The sequence below is a fragment of the Hylobates moloch genome, unplaced genomic scaffold, assembly GCF_009828535.3.
Source record: "Hylobates moloch isolate HMO894 unplaced genomic scaffold, HMol_V3 SCAFFOLD_11, whole genome shotgun sequence".
NCBI classification, from domain to species: Eukaryota; Metazoa; Chordata; class Mammalia; order Primates; family Hylobatidae; genus Hylobates; species Hylobates moloch.
This window is the reverse complement of record NW_026652286.1, coordinates 49,750,048-49,764,835: the sequence shown is the minus strand read 5'-3', so window position 1 is coordinate 49,764,835 and position 14,788 is coordinate 49,750,048. Positions and strand designations below refer to the sequence as shown.

Genomic DNA, 14,788 nt, shown 5'->3' with positions numbered 1-14,788 from the left:
TTTTCACTTAAAGTGTCTCTGAACTTTTCGTGTCCGTAGATATAGTATCTCTTTTGCTTGTTAATGGCCACACAGTACTCCATAGTGTGGATATACCTCAGTTTATTTAACCACTCACTTACTGATTGACATTTAGGTTGTTTCCAATTTTTCACTATTACAGGCAATGCTGCATTGAAGATCCTTTTGGACATGAGTGAGTATTTCTTTAGAATAGACTCCTAGAATTGGAATTGCTGGGTCAAGGGACATGTATATTTTAAGTTTTGATAGCTACTTCCACGTTGCCCTCCAAAAGGCTCCATTAATATAGCATCTTATTACAGTGTATGACAGTGCCTGTTTTCCCCATTTTACTCGTTATTATTGGTATTATTCATCATAACTATGACCCTGTTATTTTAAGCAAAATATTTTACAAGTCTTTTGCTAGTCTGTGGGAATTTATCGTAATCAAAAGTGCTACTTTTCTTTTTAATGTATTTAAACGATCAGATCATTCTTCATTGTAAGTGATCCTGTGTTCCCTGAGATACTGAATTTTTAATTTTTTTTTAAGTTTCCTCTTTTGTTGTTAGACTTATTTTGTTCTTTGCTGGAGACCTATAGTGTAGGAATAAACTAAAATACAAGTTAAAAGAGTATAAAACTATGCAATAAAAAGCTGTTAATCACATTATAAATTTGCTCTCTGAATGTATATATTTTTACGTTTGTCAGGATTTTTATATGCACTCTGGCTTATTTAAAATTTAAAATTTAGCTCTAATACAGGATTTTAGATTTTTACATGAAAATATGTGAGAATATAGTCATCATTCTCTTATAAAGTATTTAAAATGTGCATGACCTTTGACCCAGAATCCTCTTCAAGGAATTTATCCTAACCACAGAGATGTGTGTAAAAGTATTTATAAAGATACAGTACATTGTTGACGAAAGTGAAAAACATGGGAAACAACTACCTAAATGTCTAGTAGAGGATTAGATAAAAACAGTTATGTAATGGCATTTATAGTAATGTTAGGAGAATGTGACTAGGAAAAATATAAGACCAAGTGTTCATTATAATTCGGTTTTAAGAAAAAAGTAAACAAAAATGTAGAAAAAATAGTGGAAATATATACCAAAATTTAACCATAGCTATATCTGATGACGAGACTATAATAATTTTCTCCCCTTTTTTTGGTATATTGGCTGAATATTATGCAATGGACATGTAATCAGGAGATTTTTAAAAGACATTCTTATGTCAAATTATCCCAATTTTTTTTATTTTATACAAGGTGAAACCCAAAGGCAAAGTTCGATGGACTGGTTCTCGGACACGTGGCAGATGGAAATATTCCAGCAATGATGAAAGTGAAGGGTCTGACAGTGAAAAATCATCTGCAGCTTCAGAAGAGGAAGAAGAAAAGGAAAGTGAAGAAGCCATCCTAGCAGATGATGATGAACCATGCAAAAAATGTGGCCTTCCAAACCATCCTGAGCTAGTATGTACCTGATGTAAATGAACAATACTCATATTACAGACATGGTGAGGTTGCCTGGAGCAGCCTAACTCTTCTGGGTTTTATCATTATTTGAATTTCTTAATGATAACTTGTATGCTACAGAGTAACCTTTATTTCTGTTTCTCATATAACCTAATTGTAGGAAGGCCAATGATAAAGATCCTACTTTCGTTCTACTTGGCTTGTATATTAATATTTCCTCTACATAATAATACACCTCAGTCTCTTCTCACAGATTGATGAATGTATTCAAGTATTTTTAGTTTGTTCTTTTTTTCTTCTTTCCCTTTAAATTACTTAATAATGGTATTTCTGCCTGGCATGGTGGCCACATGCCAGTAGTTCCAGCTACTCAGGTGGCTGAGGTAGGAGGATTTGAGCCCAGGAATTCAAATGCAGCCTGGGCAGCATAGCAAGACCCTGTCGCATGGATAGCTAGATAGATAAATAGGTAAGATAAATAGGTAACTTTATAATGATATTTTTGAAGTGCCAGCTTTAAGTAAATTAGGCCTGAAGGCCTTACTGCCTTCCTGTAAAAACATGTAAGTCAAGTAATAATGTAGTAGGGCTTTAAATTTTTTTTAATGGCAAAAGAGTGGCGTTGGAATGTTTCTAAAACAAAGAAATGATAAATGCTTGAGGTGATGGATACCCATGTGATTATTACACATTAGATGCCTTTATTAAAACATCACATGTACCCTATATACTCTATGTACTGACTAAAATTTTTTTAACATAACATTTTTTTTTAAATTTATAAGAGAATAAATTGTAGACCAGATATATTCCAATAAGAATAGTACTACATTTATAGGGAGCTTTCTTCCCCAGGAAGTAAGTTCTTCAAAGGTTGCCTGAATCAGGAGAATCAGTATCTAATCTATTATATATAACATATATAAATATTATACATAAATACATTTTATATAATATGTACTATATATATATATAATTTGCAGTTCATAAGTGAGTCTCTTGGGGAAATAGCCTTCTTATACCTAATTCTATGCACCTGTGCTGTTCTTTTGAACAGATTTTACTTTAAAGGCAAACTCCAGCTATTAAGTAGAAGAAAATGTAAAGAAAGATGTTTCTACCTGAGTAGAATCGTGTGGACCAGAAACATTTGAGATCCTCTAAAATTTGGAAAATTCCTAAGAAGTGGTTCTCCAGGCTCTTTTTTCGTGCAAAGCATTATGATGTGATGGGAAAAGCATAGGGCCAGACAGTATGAATTCAGATCCTACTTATCAGGATAATACTTATCAGGAGCTATCTTCTCTATATTTTGATTTCTTTATTGTAAGATGGGACTCACACCACATACTTCTGAGGGGCGTTTTTAACAGCTCATGTAAAGTTGCCTAGCACAGTTTCTGATCTATATTATGTGCTGGGTTAAAGTTAATTCTGGTTTACTTACTCTTTTCTTTCTTACTGTTAATATCATATCTGGAAACTAAATGTATTATCAATGAAGTTTATCATAACCCAGTAGTTTTTAAAGGCTCAAGTAAAAGATAGAGCCAGAGAATGACTTGAGCTCTGAGAAGAATAGATGTTGAAATTATGCTGAGAAGATCCCTCTAAGCATTTTATGATCATCAAGGCTATGCAAGTTAAGTCTATATATATATATATTTTTTTTTTTTGAGACGGAGTCTCGCTCTGTCGCCCAGGTTGGAGTGCAGTGGCGCAATCTCGGCTCACTGCAAGCTCCGCCTCCCGGGTTCACGCCATTCTCCTGCCTCAGCCTCTCCGAGTAGCTGGGACTACAGGCGCCTGCCACCATGCCCGGCTAATTTTTTTGTTTGTTTTTTTTTGTTTGTTTGTTTGTTTGTTTGTTTGTTTTTTAGTAGAGACGGGGTTTCACCGTGGTCTCGATCTCCTGACCTCGTGATCCGCCCGCCTCGGCCTCCCAAAGTGCTGGGATTACAAGCGTGAGCCACCGTGCCCGGCCAAGTCAATATTTTTATACAGAGAAAGGCCAAGAGGACATTTGAGATAGTAGTCTTTTCTGCCTTCTAAATCAAGAAAAAAAGCAACACTTGTGTTCTCTCCTTACCATTTTCTAATGTCCCTTTAAACTAAAAGAGGGCATTTTACCTAAGGCAGCAAAGGCTGCTGTAATGAACTGATGTGAAGAAATGAGAAATAAAATGGGGTGAGCAGAAATTATATTGTGAATGACATTGGAAACTGAAGATCCCAAATATGGTAGATTTCTTATGCCAAGTGCTTAAGGATAATCCTCAAGTCAAAATATCAAGCAGCTATTATATGTTAAATCGTAAGAATATGCTGCTGAGCTAGAAAGGCATGGTCCTTGTCTTAATTCAGCTTTAACAGCAGAAAAGCAATAAATGTATAAATGAATATAGAACTCTAAGGGATTTTCCAGATGTTTTAGTCAAAATAAATGAATTATTACCTGAGGCTTGGAAATCTTACATGGTAGTATTTATTTAGTGAGACTTTACTGCAGAGTAGAAGCAATCTTCACTTTAGAAATAAATTCTAAAAGTTTGCCTGTAATTTTGATATTTGAAATTTAGGTTACGTTTTATAGAAACTATGTGATAAATTGATTAGGTGGCCAGGTTAGTCCACATGTGCCTATGTAATCAACTGTATACCGGAAGTATAATACCAATGTAATTAAGTACCAAACCCTGGGTATTGGGAGCAAGTGGTGATGCACTGTAATGGTGTGCCTCCTCCCACCCCCATGGTACAGGTTAGGATTGCAGAAACTTCATCTATACTAGGGTTGAGCAAATAAATAAAGTGTAAATAATAGGAGCCATGATGAACCCTATGATGGTAGATTAGAACTGGAGATACTAGCATGAACTCCATGTTTATTTTAATATAGGCACAGAAAGATATATGTGTATACATATACCTACATATATACCTTAGTGCTGTCCTCTGAGAGAGATTAAAAGTAGTTGCCAGTAGCAGTGAGCTTTCAGAGCATCCAGATCTTGGTTTCTAAGTACCATTATCCAGTAAAGGAGCTAGGACTTCTTGAAGAAATGGTTGGTTCTAAGGCTTGGGCAGGGAAAATACAAGATGTTCCTGAAACATCCTGTTGTGCCAGAAAGTAAGGAAGTACTTAAAAAAAAAATGCAGGCAAGTCCTAAGGACACGAGACAACCTGAAAGAGCTTCCATTGTGTCCATGGCTAGAACAGTTCCAACAACAAATTACATAATGGTAGCTTTGGATTGTAACCCAAAGAATAAAATAAATAATCATTAATTCATATTGATATAAATAATTGAACAAACAAATATGGGGAAGAAAAGACTTATTTTCCTTACAGAATAATTCCTGATAACATATGTAGAAGGCCTAAGGGAGATAGGAAATCACCATCAGAACACCACAGTAATAATCATTGCAAGCAAAATCCCCAGCGAATGCTAAAACTAGTGAGCAGAACTTTAAGGAGAGAGAAGATATTGGCATAGCTTCAGTGCATCTCCCCCAAGGTATTTATTGATTTATTACTATTGAGATTTTAATATATATCCACAATTATTTGATACTCATACTTCTAGAAAGCTTAATTCCCTTACCCTTGAGTGTGGGCTGCACTTATCTTGAGAATAGAGTACGGAAGGTAACCTTAGAGGGGATAAAACTAACGGATACTACTTTAACCAAGTGACCAAAGTTAATACCAGCAGTAGTAAGTCATATTGATAACATGTATCCCCTGATACAATGCAGTGAGCAGGGCACTTCCCCTCTGTGGGTTCTTCTCCACAACCCAGAACCCCAGTCTAATCATGAGTAAACATCAAACAAACTCAAATTTCAGGACAGTCTACCAAAAATAACTGACATATATAGTACTCTTCAAACTGTCGGTCAGGGAAGACAAAGAAGGACCAAGAAACGGTTACGTACTGGGGGATACTAACAAAACATAACTGAATGCAATGGGATATGCAAGATTCAAAATCAACAAAAGGACATCAGTGGAAAAACTTGTGAAATCTGAATAACCTGTTTAGTTTATAGTATTGATGTTAATTTCTTAGTTATGATAAATGTACCATAGTTATATGAGGTAACAGTGTTGAAAATTGGGTGAAGGATATAAGAGAACTTTGTACCATCTTAGAACTCTTCTGTAAATCTAAAATTATTTAAAAGTAAAAAGTTTTCTTTTAAGTTAAACATTTTTGAGTATACTATGTTAAGTTTTAGACCTTGGTCCTCTTAAACTCAAATACCGATAAAACTATAAGACTAAGTGATGTTACGAACCTTTGTATTACATGATGACGGTTCTGAATGTAGTTGTATTCCTTTTCTATACCTCAGTCTCTTCCTTATTTGAATTTACATGATAAAAAGAACCATGAGTGTTTCTTACAGGTAAGTAATTGAAATGCTATTTAAAATGGAAATTTTTTGTGTTTTAAAAATTCTGTGTGGTAGAGTAGTCTTTGATACTTGAGCTTTAAAACTTTGTTGTAAGGAATGTGTTGTTATAGCCTTTATGACTATATACTGAATGAAAAAGGATTCTAACTCTAGGTCAGAAAGGACTTGTTATTTTTAACTAAATTTTATAACTTAACTTTTTTTTAGGGCTGGGCGCGGTGGCTCACGCTTGTAATCCCAGCACTTTGGGAGGCCAAGGTGGGTGGGTCACAAGGTCAGGAGATCAAGACCATCCTGACCAACATGGTGAAACCCCGTCTCTACTAAAAATATAAAAATTAGCTGGGTGTGGTGGCAGACACCTGTAGTACCAGCTACTCAGGAGGCTGAGGCAGGAGAATGGCTTGAACCCGGGAGACGGAGGTTGCAGTGAACCAAGATTGCGCCATTGCACTCCTGCCTGGGTGACAGAGTGAGACTCCATCAAATAAATAAATTAATTAATTAATTAATTAATGTCAGATCCCTAATCATCAGAGCTTTTTTATTTACTAGCTTTATGCAAATAAAGAATGCTTTGCAGTATAGTACTCAGAAATATTGAAATGTCTTTAACCTAAGAGTCATTGAATTTTATTCATAGTTAGGTTGACATCAGTGTGGTTATTTCAGATTCTTCTGTGTGACTCTTGCGATAGTGGATACCATACTGCCTGCCTTCGCCCTCCTCTGATGATCATCCCAGATGGAGAATGGTTCTGCCCACCTTGCCAACATGTAAGACCCCACCCACTTCTGTTTTTCTAGTCTTTGAGTTTGTATTCAAATTAATAACTGTTTAATAGCTACTGAATGAATATTTTTAAACTTCAAAGCAATGTGTAAATAGTATTTACCTCTGTTTAGATTTCTACCGTTTATTAATAGCTTTTAGGTTTTTCTTTTTGTTTTTTTTTTCCAAAGCAGGTATCAGAAGCCCTCTAAGTTTTGTAAAATTATGAATGATTTTTTTCTTGTATTTGTTAAAAGCACAAAAAGCACCAAGTGTAGATATGTAGAAGGAAGGATATATGTTTCTTCCTGTGTAGCACTTTGTTTCATCCTCTTTTTTGGTTTCTACCTACTTTGTATTTGTCGGTAGTTTTATAGATGGTGTTATCAGGGTTAGGAGAAACATAGATTCTCTTCTATCTTAGGCAAATTTCTTTTAGAAACTGAAGAATCAGGTTATTTCTGTGCTACTGTGCTCATTGGTTACTTTTCTCTCACAAACCTACTTTCATTTGCCTTAAAAATGATAGATTAGGCCAGACGCAGTGGCTCACACCTGTAATCCCAGCACTTTGGGAGGCCGAGGTGGGCAGATTACAAGGTCAAGAGATCGAGACCATCCTGGCCAACATGGTGAAACCCTATCTCTACTAAAAATACAAAAATTATCTGGGCGTGGTGGCACATGCCTTTAGTCCAAGCTACTTGGGAGGCTGAGGCAGGAGAATTGCTTGAACCCGGGAGACGGAGGTTGCAGTGAGCCGAGATCACGCCATTGTACTCCAGCCTGGCAACAGAGCAAGACTCTGTATCAAAAGAAAAAAAAAATTTTGATGGATTAAGCCAGGCATGGTGGCAATAGCTATAGTCCCAGCTCCTTGGGAGGCTGAGGCAGGAGGATCACTCAAGGCCATGAGTTTGAGACCAGCCTGGTCAGCATAGAAAGACCCTATCTCTAAAAAATTTAAAAGTAGTAATAATTATTTTTTTTAAATGATGAAAGTTTAGCCAGGCGTGGTGGCTCATGCCTATAATCCCAGAACTTTGGGAGGCCAAGGCAGGCAGATCACTTGAGGCCAGGAATTCAAGACCAGCCTGACCAACATGATGATACCCCATCTCTACTAAAAATACAAAAATTAGACAGGCGTGGTGGCACACGCCAGTAATCCCTGCTACTTAGAAGACTGAGGCACCAGAATCACTTGAACCCGGGAGACAGAGGTTGCAGTAAGCCAAGATTGTGCCACTGCACTCCAGCCTGGGTGACAGAGTGAGATCTGTCTCAAAAAATAAAATAAAATAAAATAAAATAAAATAAAATAAAATGATGAGCTTTATGCATTTTTCAGTGAAATGGGCTTCTGTGGCTTAGCACAGCTTTATTATCAATTACATTTTTCAGCTCTGTTTTGACTCAGTAACTGTGTAGCATTGTTTGTGTATTTTTTTCCAGTCTCTCTCTTTTTTTTTTTTTTGAGGATAGTCAAGTGAAGCCATGGGAGTGGAGAAAGAACAAAAAAATCTGTAACTGGTTGTGATCAGTTAGTTGTAAATACCACGGCACTCACACCAGCCCAGTCTCTTTTTTAAAAAATAGTTTTTGGCATCATTATGTTTTATCGTACATATAACCTCCCTTTAAAACATCTTGGGATCTTTTTTAAAAAGTATAATCACTGTTACATACACATGTTGAACCAAATGTTATTTTAAACATTGACTATTGCCAGTAGGATAGGCACAGAATGCGTTTCTTTTGGCAAAGCTATATGTTTCTTTAACGTGTGCTTTATTTCAAAGGTACTGTGCTCATCTTCTGTTCAAAAGATGTGTTTAATTAAACACAGGAAAACTTCATTGTTCACTTACTATGTGGTCCCTTACCAGCTCTCAGAGCACACTACCCATGAAGTTAACATGTATGTAATAAATGATAGCTAAAAGTTGTTTAAAATGACTCTTATCTATTTTGCTTCTTCAGAAACTGCTCTGTGAAAAATTAGAGGAACAGTTGCAGGATTTGGATGTTGCCTTAAAGAAGAAAGAGCGTGCCGAACGAAGGTATTTTTATGTGTATGTTAATGTTTTGTTTGGGAATATGAGAGCAGAATTGTTTCATTGTATGGATAAATGGATCCATCTAAAACAAGGATTGGCATACTGTGGCCTGTGGGCCAAATCCAGCCTCCTTTTTGTTTTTGTACTGCCTGCTGACTAAAAATGTTTTTTATGTTTTTAAATGATTGGGGGGAAAAAACTAGAATCATATTTCATGACACATGAAAATTACATGATACTCAAATTTTATTGTCTGTGAATAAAGTTTTATTGAACATGACCTTTCTCATTTGTTTATATATTGTCTCTGGCTACTTTTGCCCTGTGACAGCAGCATTGAGTAGTTGCAACAGAGACCTTATGACCTGCCAAGCTTGCATGCTTATTATCTTTCCTTTTACAGGAAATGTTTGCCAACTTTCTATCTGAAGTATTTATCAGAACTAGCTGGGCATGGTGGCTCCCACCTGTAATCCCAGCACTTTGAGAGGCCGAGGCAGGCAGATCACCTGAGGTCAGCCTGGCCAACATGGTGAAACCCTGTCCCTACTAAAAATACAAAAATCAGCTGGGTGTGGTGGCGCACACCTGTAGTCCCAACTACTCGGAGGCTGAGGCAGGAGAATCTTTACAGTGAGCCAAGATCACGCCACTGCACTGCAGCCTGGGCAAGAGTGAGACTCTGTCTCAAAATAAATAAATAAATGAATAAATAAAGTATTTGTCAGAACCTTCTCTGAATAAATATTGGCCCAAGTATTGTGGAAGGTATGTCCATAACTAAGTATTGTAGAGAATACAAGAGAACTATAAGAACTGGTCTGTAATTTAGTTATCCCTGTCATCTCCTTGGGTGGGCAGCTAACATTGGTGAAATAAAGAGTATTAAATGCTGAATTGTGTCCTACTAAGTGTAAGAGATGCCCCTCTTTTCAATATAGCATTGCAGTGGTGGCCTAAAGCAGTTGGAGAAGGCTCTTTTTTGAGATGGAGTCTCGCTCTGTCACCCAGACTGGAGTGCAATGGCACAGTCTCGGCTCACGGCAACCTCCGTCTCCCAGGTTCAAGTGATTTTTTTGCCTCAGCCTCCTGAGTAGCTGGGACTACAGGCGCCTGCCACCACACCTGGCTAATTTTTGTATTTTTAGTAGAGATGGGGTTTCACCATACTGGCCAGGCTAGTCTCGAACTGCTGACCTTGTGATTCACCCGCCTTGGCCTCCCAAAGAGCTGGGATTACAGGCGTGAGCCACCGTGCCCAGCCCGGAGAAGGGTTCTTAAATGAAGTTCTTAAAACTGAACTTGAGCCTAATCTTTAAAAGGGGATTCATAATCAGGACAATAGTTCATATTTGTTTGTACCTTCTTTAATTAATCTATTTCTGAACATTGATTTTCACCTACTATGTACCAAACTGAAGAGGAAAGATCAAAAACAAAGCTCTTGTTTACATGGAACTCACCTTCTATTAGAGAATACAGACATATGAACCAATAATATAGTACAGACATATGAACCAATGATACAATAAAATGGAAAAGTGGAGGTATATTAAAAGCCATACAGGAACATGGTGGAGGAGGATTTTAGTTCTCATAGGATTTGGGGTTCTCAAGAGAGGCCTTGTAAGATAAATTGAGGTTATACCGATGAACATATTTCAGACAAAGAGCACAAACATGAGCAAAGGCAAAGTGTAAAAGTGACAGGAGGAGTGGTAGGAGATAGATTTTTGTAAAAGCTGAGTAAGGCCAAATTGCGAATAGCTTTCCAGGCTGGGGAATTTGACTTATTCTCTATAGAAAGTGGGGCGGCCATCAAAGGAGACATATGTAAGTATATCTTTATTTCAGAAAAAAATGCTCTGGTAACAGAAGAATGAATTAGAGTTGGGACTTTTGGAATAGCAAACCTGAGAGTCTGTAAGGCCTGAATTAGGGCAGGCATTGTGATAATAAGGTGGAGGTGTTGGGGAGAATTTTCAGAGGATTAATCTGTTGTAGGACTTGATGCCCGTTTATACACTAGTATGATTGAGGAAATCTAAGCATTATCTCCTGATTTTACCTTCATTTGCTACTTCTTTACCTTATATCCCCTGACTCATAGTCTCGCCCTCCAAATTTAGCTTGCCTTAAGGCAATCAGCTTGTCCCATGATCCTCTCACTTTACCTTGTGCAAAGGTGAACCTTAAAAATGGATTCAGCCTCCAGAACCTAAAGGTTTTGTGTTTTTTACTACCCAGTTTGAGCATTCTGGCTCGTAATGGATGCTACTTAGTTTAAAGGCAAGTTAATCTCTCAAATTGACTAGGACATAAAAGTACTTTGAACTGAGAAATGCTAGGTTATTTTTCTTTCTTTTTTTTGAACACAGGGTCTCACTATGTTGCCCAGGCTGGTCTTGGAACTCCTGGGCTCAAGGGATCCTCCTGCCCCAACCTCCCAAGTAGGAGGGACTACAGGTGCCCATCACCACACCCAGCTAAACCCTGGATTATTTCCATAAACTATTTGTGTTTCAGATATTTGGAATATCTTCCAAGAACATTTTAAAAAATAAAGAATGATCCTGTATGAAATTACTAAGACTATTTTGATGTACTCTTTCTCTTGTTTTTATTTTTGACACTGCAAAAGATGTAACTAAAGGTATTTAAATTAAATCACAAATAAAAACTAGATTTTTCCTTTGCCTCCATCTTGCTCAAATCTGCTTATCCTTTTCAGAAATCAGCAGTTTTCCCATGTCCTGAAGCTGATTTGTCTCAGAAATGTAGATAGCTAATAGGCTCACCCACTAAGGAAGAGAATTTTGTTTTGTTTTGAGATGGAGTCTCGCTCTGTCACCCAGGCTGGAGTTCAAGTGCAGTGGCGGGGTCTCAGCTCACTGCAACCTCCACCTCCCGGGTTCAAGCGATTCTCCTGCCTCAGCCTCTCGAGTAGCTGGGATTACAGGCACACACCACAATGCCCAGCTAATTTTTGTATTTTTAGTAGAGATGGGGATTTCACCATGTTGGCCAGGCTGGTCTTGAACTCCTGACCTTAAGTGATCCACCTGCCTTGGGCCTACCAAAGTGCTGGGATTACAGTCATGAGCCACTACTCCCAGCCGAGAATGTATTCTTTCTAAAAGCCAAGAATGTAAACCACTAAGAATTTCTTACTTGCTTATTCTTTGGGGCCCTTTGATGCATATACCATTTATATGTGTAAAAGCCTGGTGAAAAAATTTTGACAACAGCCTCATATACTATAGGATATGCCACTGCAATTATGAAATATTTTGATTTTTAGAAATTTATGTTTTGAAGTATGCCACAATATTTGTTTATATAACTGTCTCCAATTTACTCGTTCCTTTACTTTCTCTCCTACTCTTTATTTAAATGTCATCTTTTTTATTTTTTTGGAGACAGAGTCTCACTTTGTCACCCAGGCTAGAGTGCAGTGGCACGATCACTGCAACCTCTGCCTCCCATCTTTAAGCGATCCTCCCACCTCAGCCTCCTGAGTAGCTTGGACCACAGGCACACGCCACCACCCCTGGCTGATTTTTGTATTTTTTAGTACAGATGGGGTTTTGCCATGATGGCCAGGTTGGTCTCGGACGCTTAGCCTTCAAGTGATCTACCCACCTTGGCCTCCCAAAATTATGGGTTTACAGGCGTGAGCTACCACACCTGGCTTTAAATGTCATCCTTTAAGAGGACATCTGTAATTATGACTTTATATCACATACTAAGTTCTCAGATTGTGTATAGAAAGGAGCGGAAAGTTACTGTTACAGGAAGACCAGTCTGGCACAGAGCCAGTTAACTGATTGTTGTTGGTGTTTGCTGATTCTCCCTAATAATCTGGTTAACAAAGCTTTGGTTGTATATAGTTCCTAGAATACAAGTTGTGTGTGTGTGTGTGTGTGTGTGTGTGTGTGTGTGTGTGCATGTATACACACACATATATATGAATCTTAGGAGCTCTAAACAGCAAAATGTGTGTTTCTAAAATAAATACTAGCTGTAAATTCTAGCCATCGTCATTCAGTTTTCTAAAGTAAGCACTTATATTCACTTTTTAAAAATCTGTGAAATAACTTATTTAGCATTCATCCTAGCTGCTGAGAGACGTACTTACTCCCTATGTCATAATACAAGAGCATTTTACTCCCTGTTTACTCCCTAAGCAACCCTTGTTTATGCATTCATTCAAAATTTAAGCAACATGTATTGGGTACCTACTTTATGCCAATGAGTGTAATCAAATGAGGAAGTATATAATGTGATCTTTACCATAGAGGTCTCTACAGTCTTGTGGAAAAGAGGGATGGATGTACATTTCAGTGAGTATTTAGTGGCTAGCCGGCAACTGTCTACAGACCTGATGGTGTGATGCTCTGTGAAATCTGATGTTTTAGAAATCCACTGAATGATTTTTAAACATACCGGTTTTAATAGCATCACAACCTATCTCTAAAAAGACCATGAATATTCTTGTTAGCAGGGCACTAAAGGCTGCACTCTAAAAGACGTAGCCAGCTGGTTACATTAATATCCTTACATAAGGAACATTACAAGCAGAGAGAGACAGAATGGTTACTATTTCAGTTCAGTTCAATTTAACATACAGAGGCATGTCAGAGCTCAGCTGTTCTTGAATTGGATTAACTTTGAGAGAACCAGGGAAAACACCTGCTTTTTTTTTTTTTTTTTTTTTTTTTTTTTGGAGACAGGGTCTCACTCTTGATGCCCAGGCTGGAGTGCAGTGGCATGATCAAAGCTCACTGCAACCTCCAACTCCTGAGTTCAAGTAATCTTCCTATCTCAGCCTTCTGAGTAGCTGGGACAATAGGTGTGTGCCACCATACCTGGCCAATTTTTATTTTTTCAATTTTTATAGAAACAGGCGTCTCACTGTTTGCCCAGCTGGTCTTGAATTCCTAGTGTCGAGGGACCTCCTGCTTTGGATTACAGGCATAAGCCACCACACCCAGCCATCCTGCTGTTTTTTTAATATATAATTTAATTAAAATCAACAAAGGTTTGTTTCTTGGAAATGAAACTATGGAGATGTCATTGGCTCAAGTCTTTATTTCCTGCCTCTAGTTATCTTGAGTTGTGGCCTTCTAGAGCACAGAGCTATATGTCTGCATTGCTTTTTTTTCTTTCAACAGCAAGGAATGAATGGTCTCAGTGTCATTCACTGGGACCTTGATAAGGTTTTGTTTACATAATTTTTATAGCAGTATTTATTACCATGAGATTATAATTGTTTATACATACACCCAAAATATTACTAAAAACTTTCTTCAGCATAACAAAGATCTAATTTGTCTAATCAAAGGTGGCTTTCCATCTAATCTTATAAACTTGTCACAGCATGACTCTTGATGAAGTCGCTTGTCTTATTTCAGTTATAGGTTTTATTTCACCAATGTAAGTCATTTCTGAAAGATATTGTTATCTTAACCCTAGGAAATGCTGAGCTCCCCACTCATACTAATACTATATTAAAGTTTTATACTTAATAGCTCACATGGGCCAGGAGCAGTGGTCACACCTATAATCCCAGCACTTTGAGAGGCCAAGGTGGGTGGATCGCTTGAGGCCAGGAATTTGAGACCAGCCTGGCCAGGATGGCAAAACCCCATCTCTACTAAAATACAAAAATTAGCTGGTTGTGGTGGCTGTCACCTGTAATCCCAGCTACTTTCGAGGCTGAGGCAGCAGAATCACTTGAACCCGGGAAGTAGAGGTTGCAGTGTGCTGAGATTGCGCCACTGCACTCCACCCTGGGCAAGAGAGTGAGATCTTGTCTATAAATAAATAAATAAATAGCTAACATTTCTGTGACTTACCCTCTGCTGTTAACCTGAAATTGTAATTTTAACATTATGTGTATTCGTGATGTTTACGTAACAATTTTATTTTCAGCAAATCTCATTATTTTGTTTGTTTTTCACCTAAAGAAAAGAACGCTTGGTGTATGTTGGTATCAGTATTGAAAACATCATTCCTCCACAAGTAAGTTTCTG

At 37.6% G+C, this 14,788-nt stretch overlaps 1 protein-coding gene across 2 annotated transcripts in view; it reads left to right on the top strand.

Moving 5' to 3' along the window:
• Positions 1 to 14,788, top strand: part of RSF1 (remodeling and spacing factor 1) — a 160,280-nt gene that overhangs the window by 124,775 nt on the left and 20,717 nt on the right. For both annotated transcript variants that reach the window (XM_058446643.1, XM_032167000.2), the window contains exons 7-10: positions 1,287 to 1,493; positions 6,594 to 6,698; positions 8,677 to 8,756; positions 14,723 to 14,777. In XM_058446643.1, the coding sequence (XP_058302626.1) occupies positions 1,287 to 1,493; positions 6,594 to 6,698; positions 8,677 to 8,756; positions 14,723 to 14,777 (447 nt within the window). The remainder of the gene's footprint in view (positions 1 to 1,286; positions 1,494 to 6,593; positions 6,699 to 8,676; positions 8,757 to 14,722; positions 14,778 to 14,788) is intronic.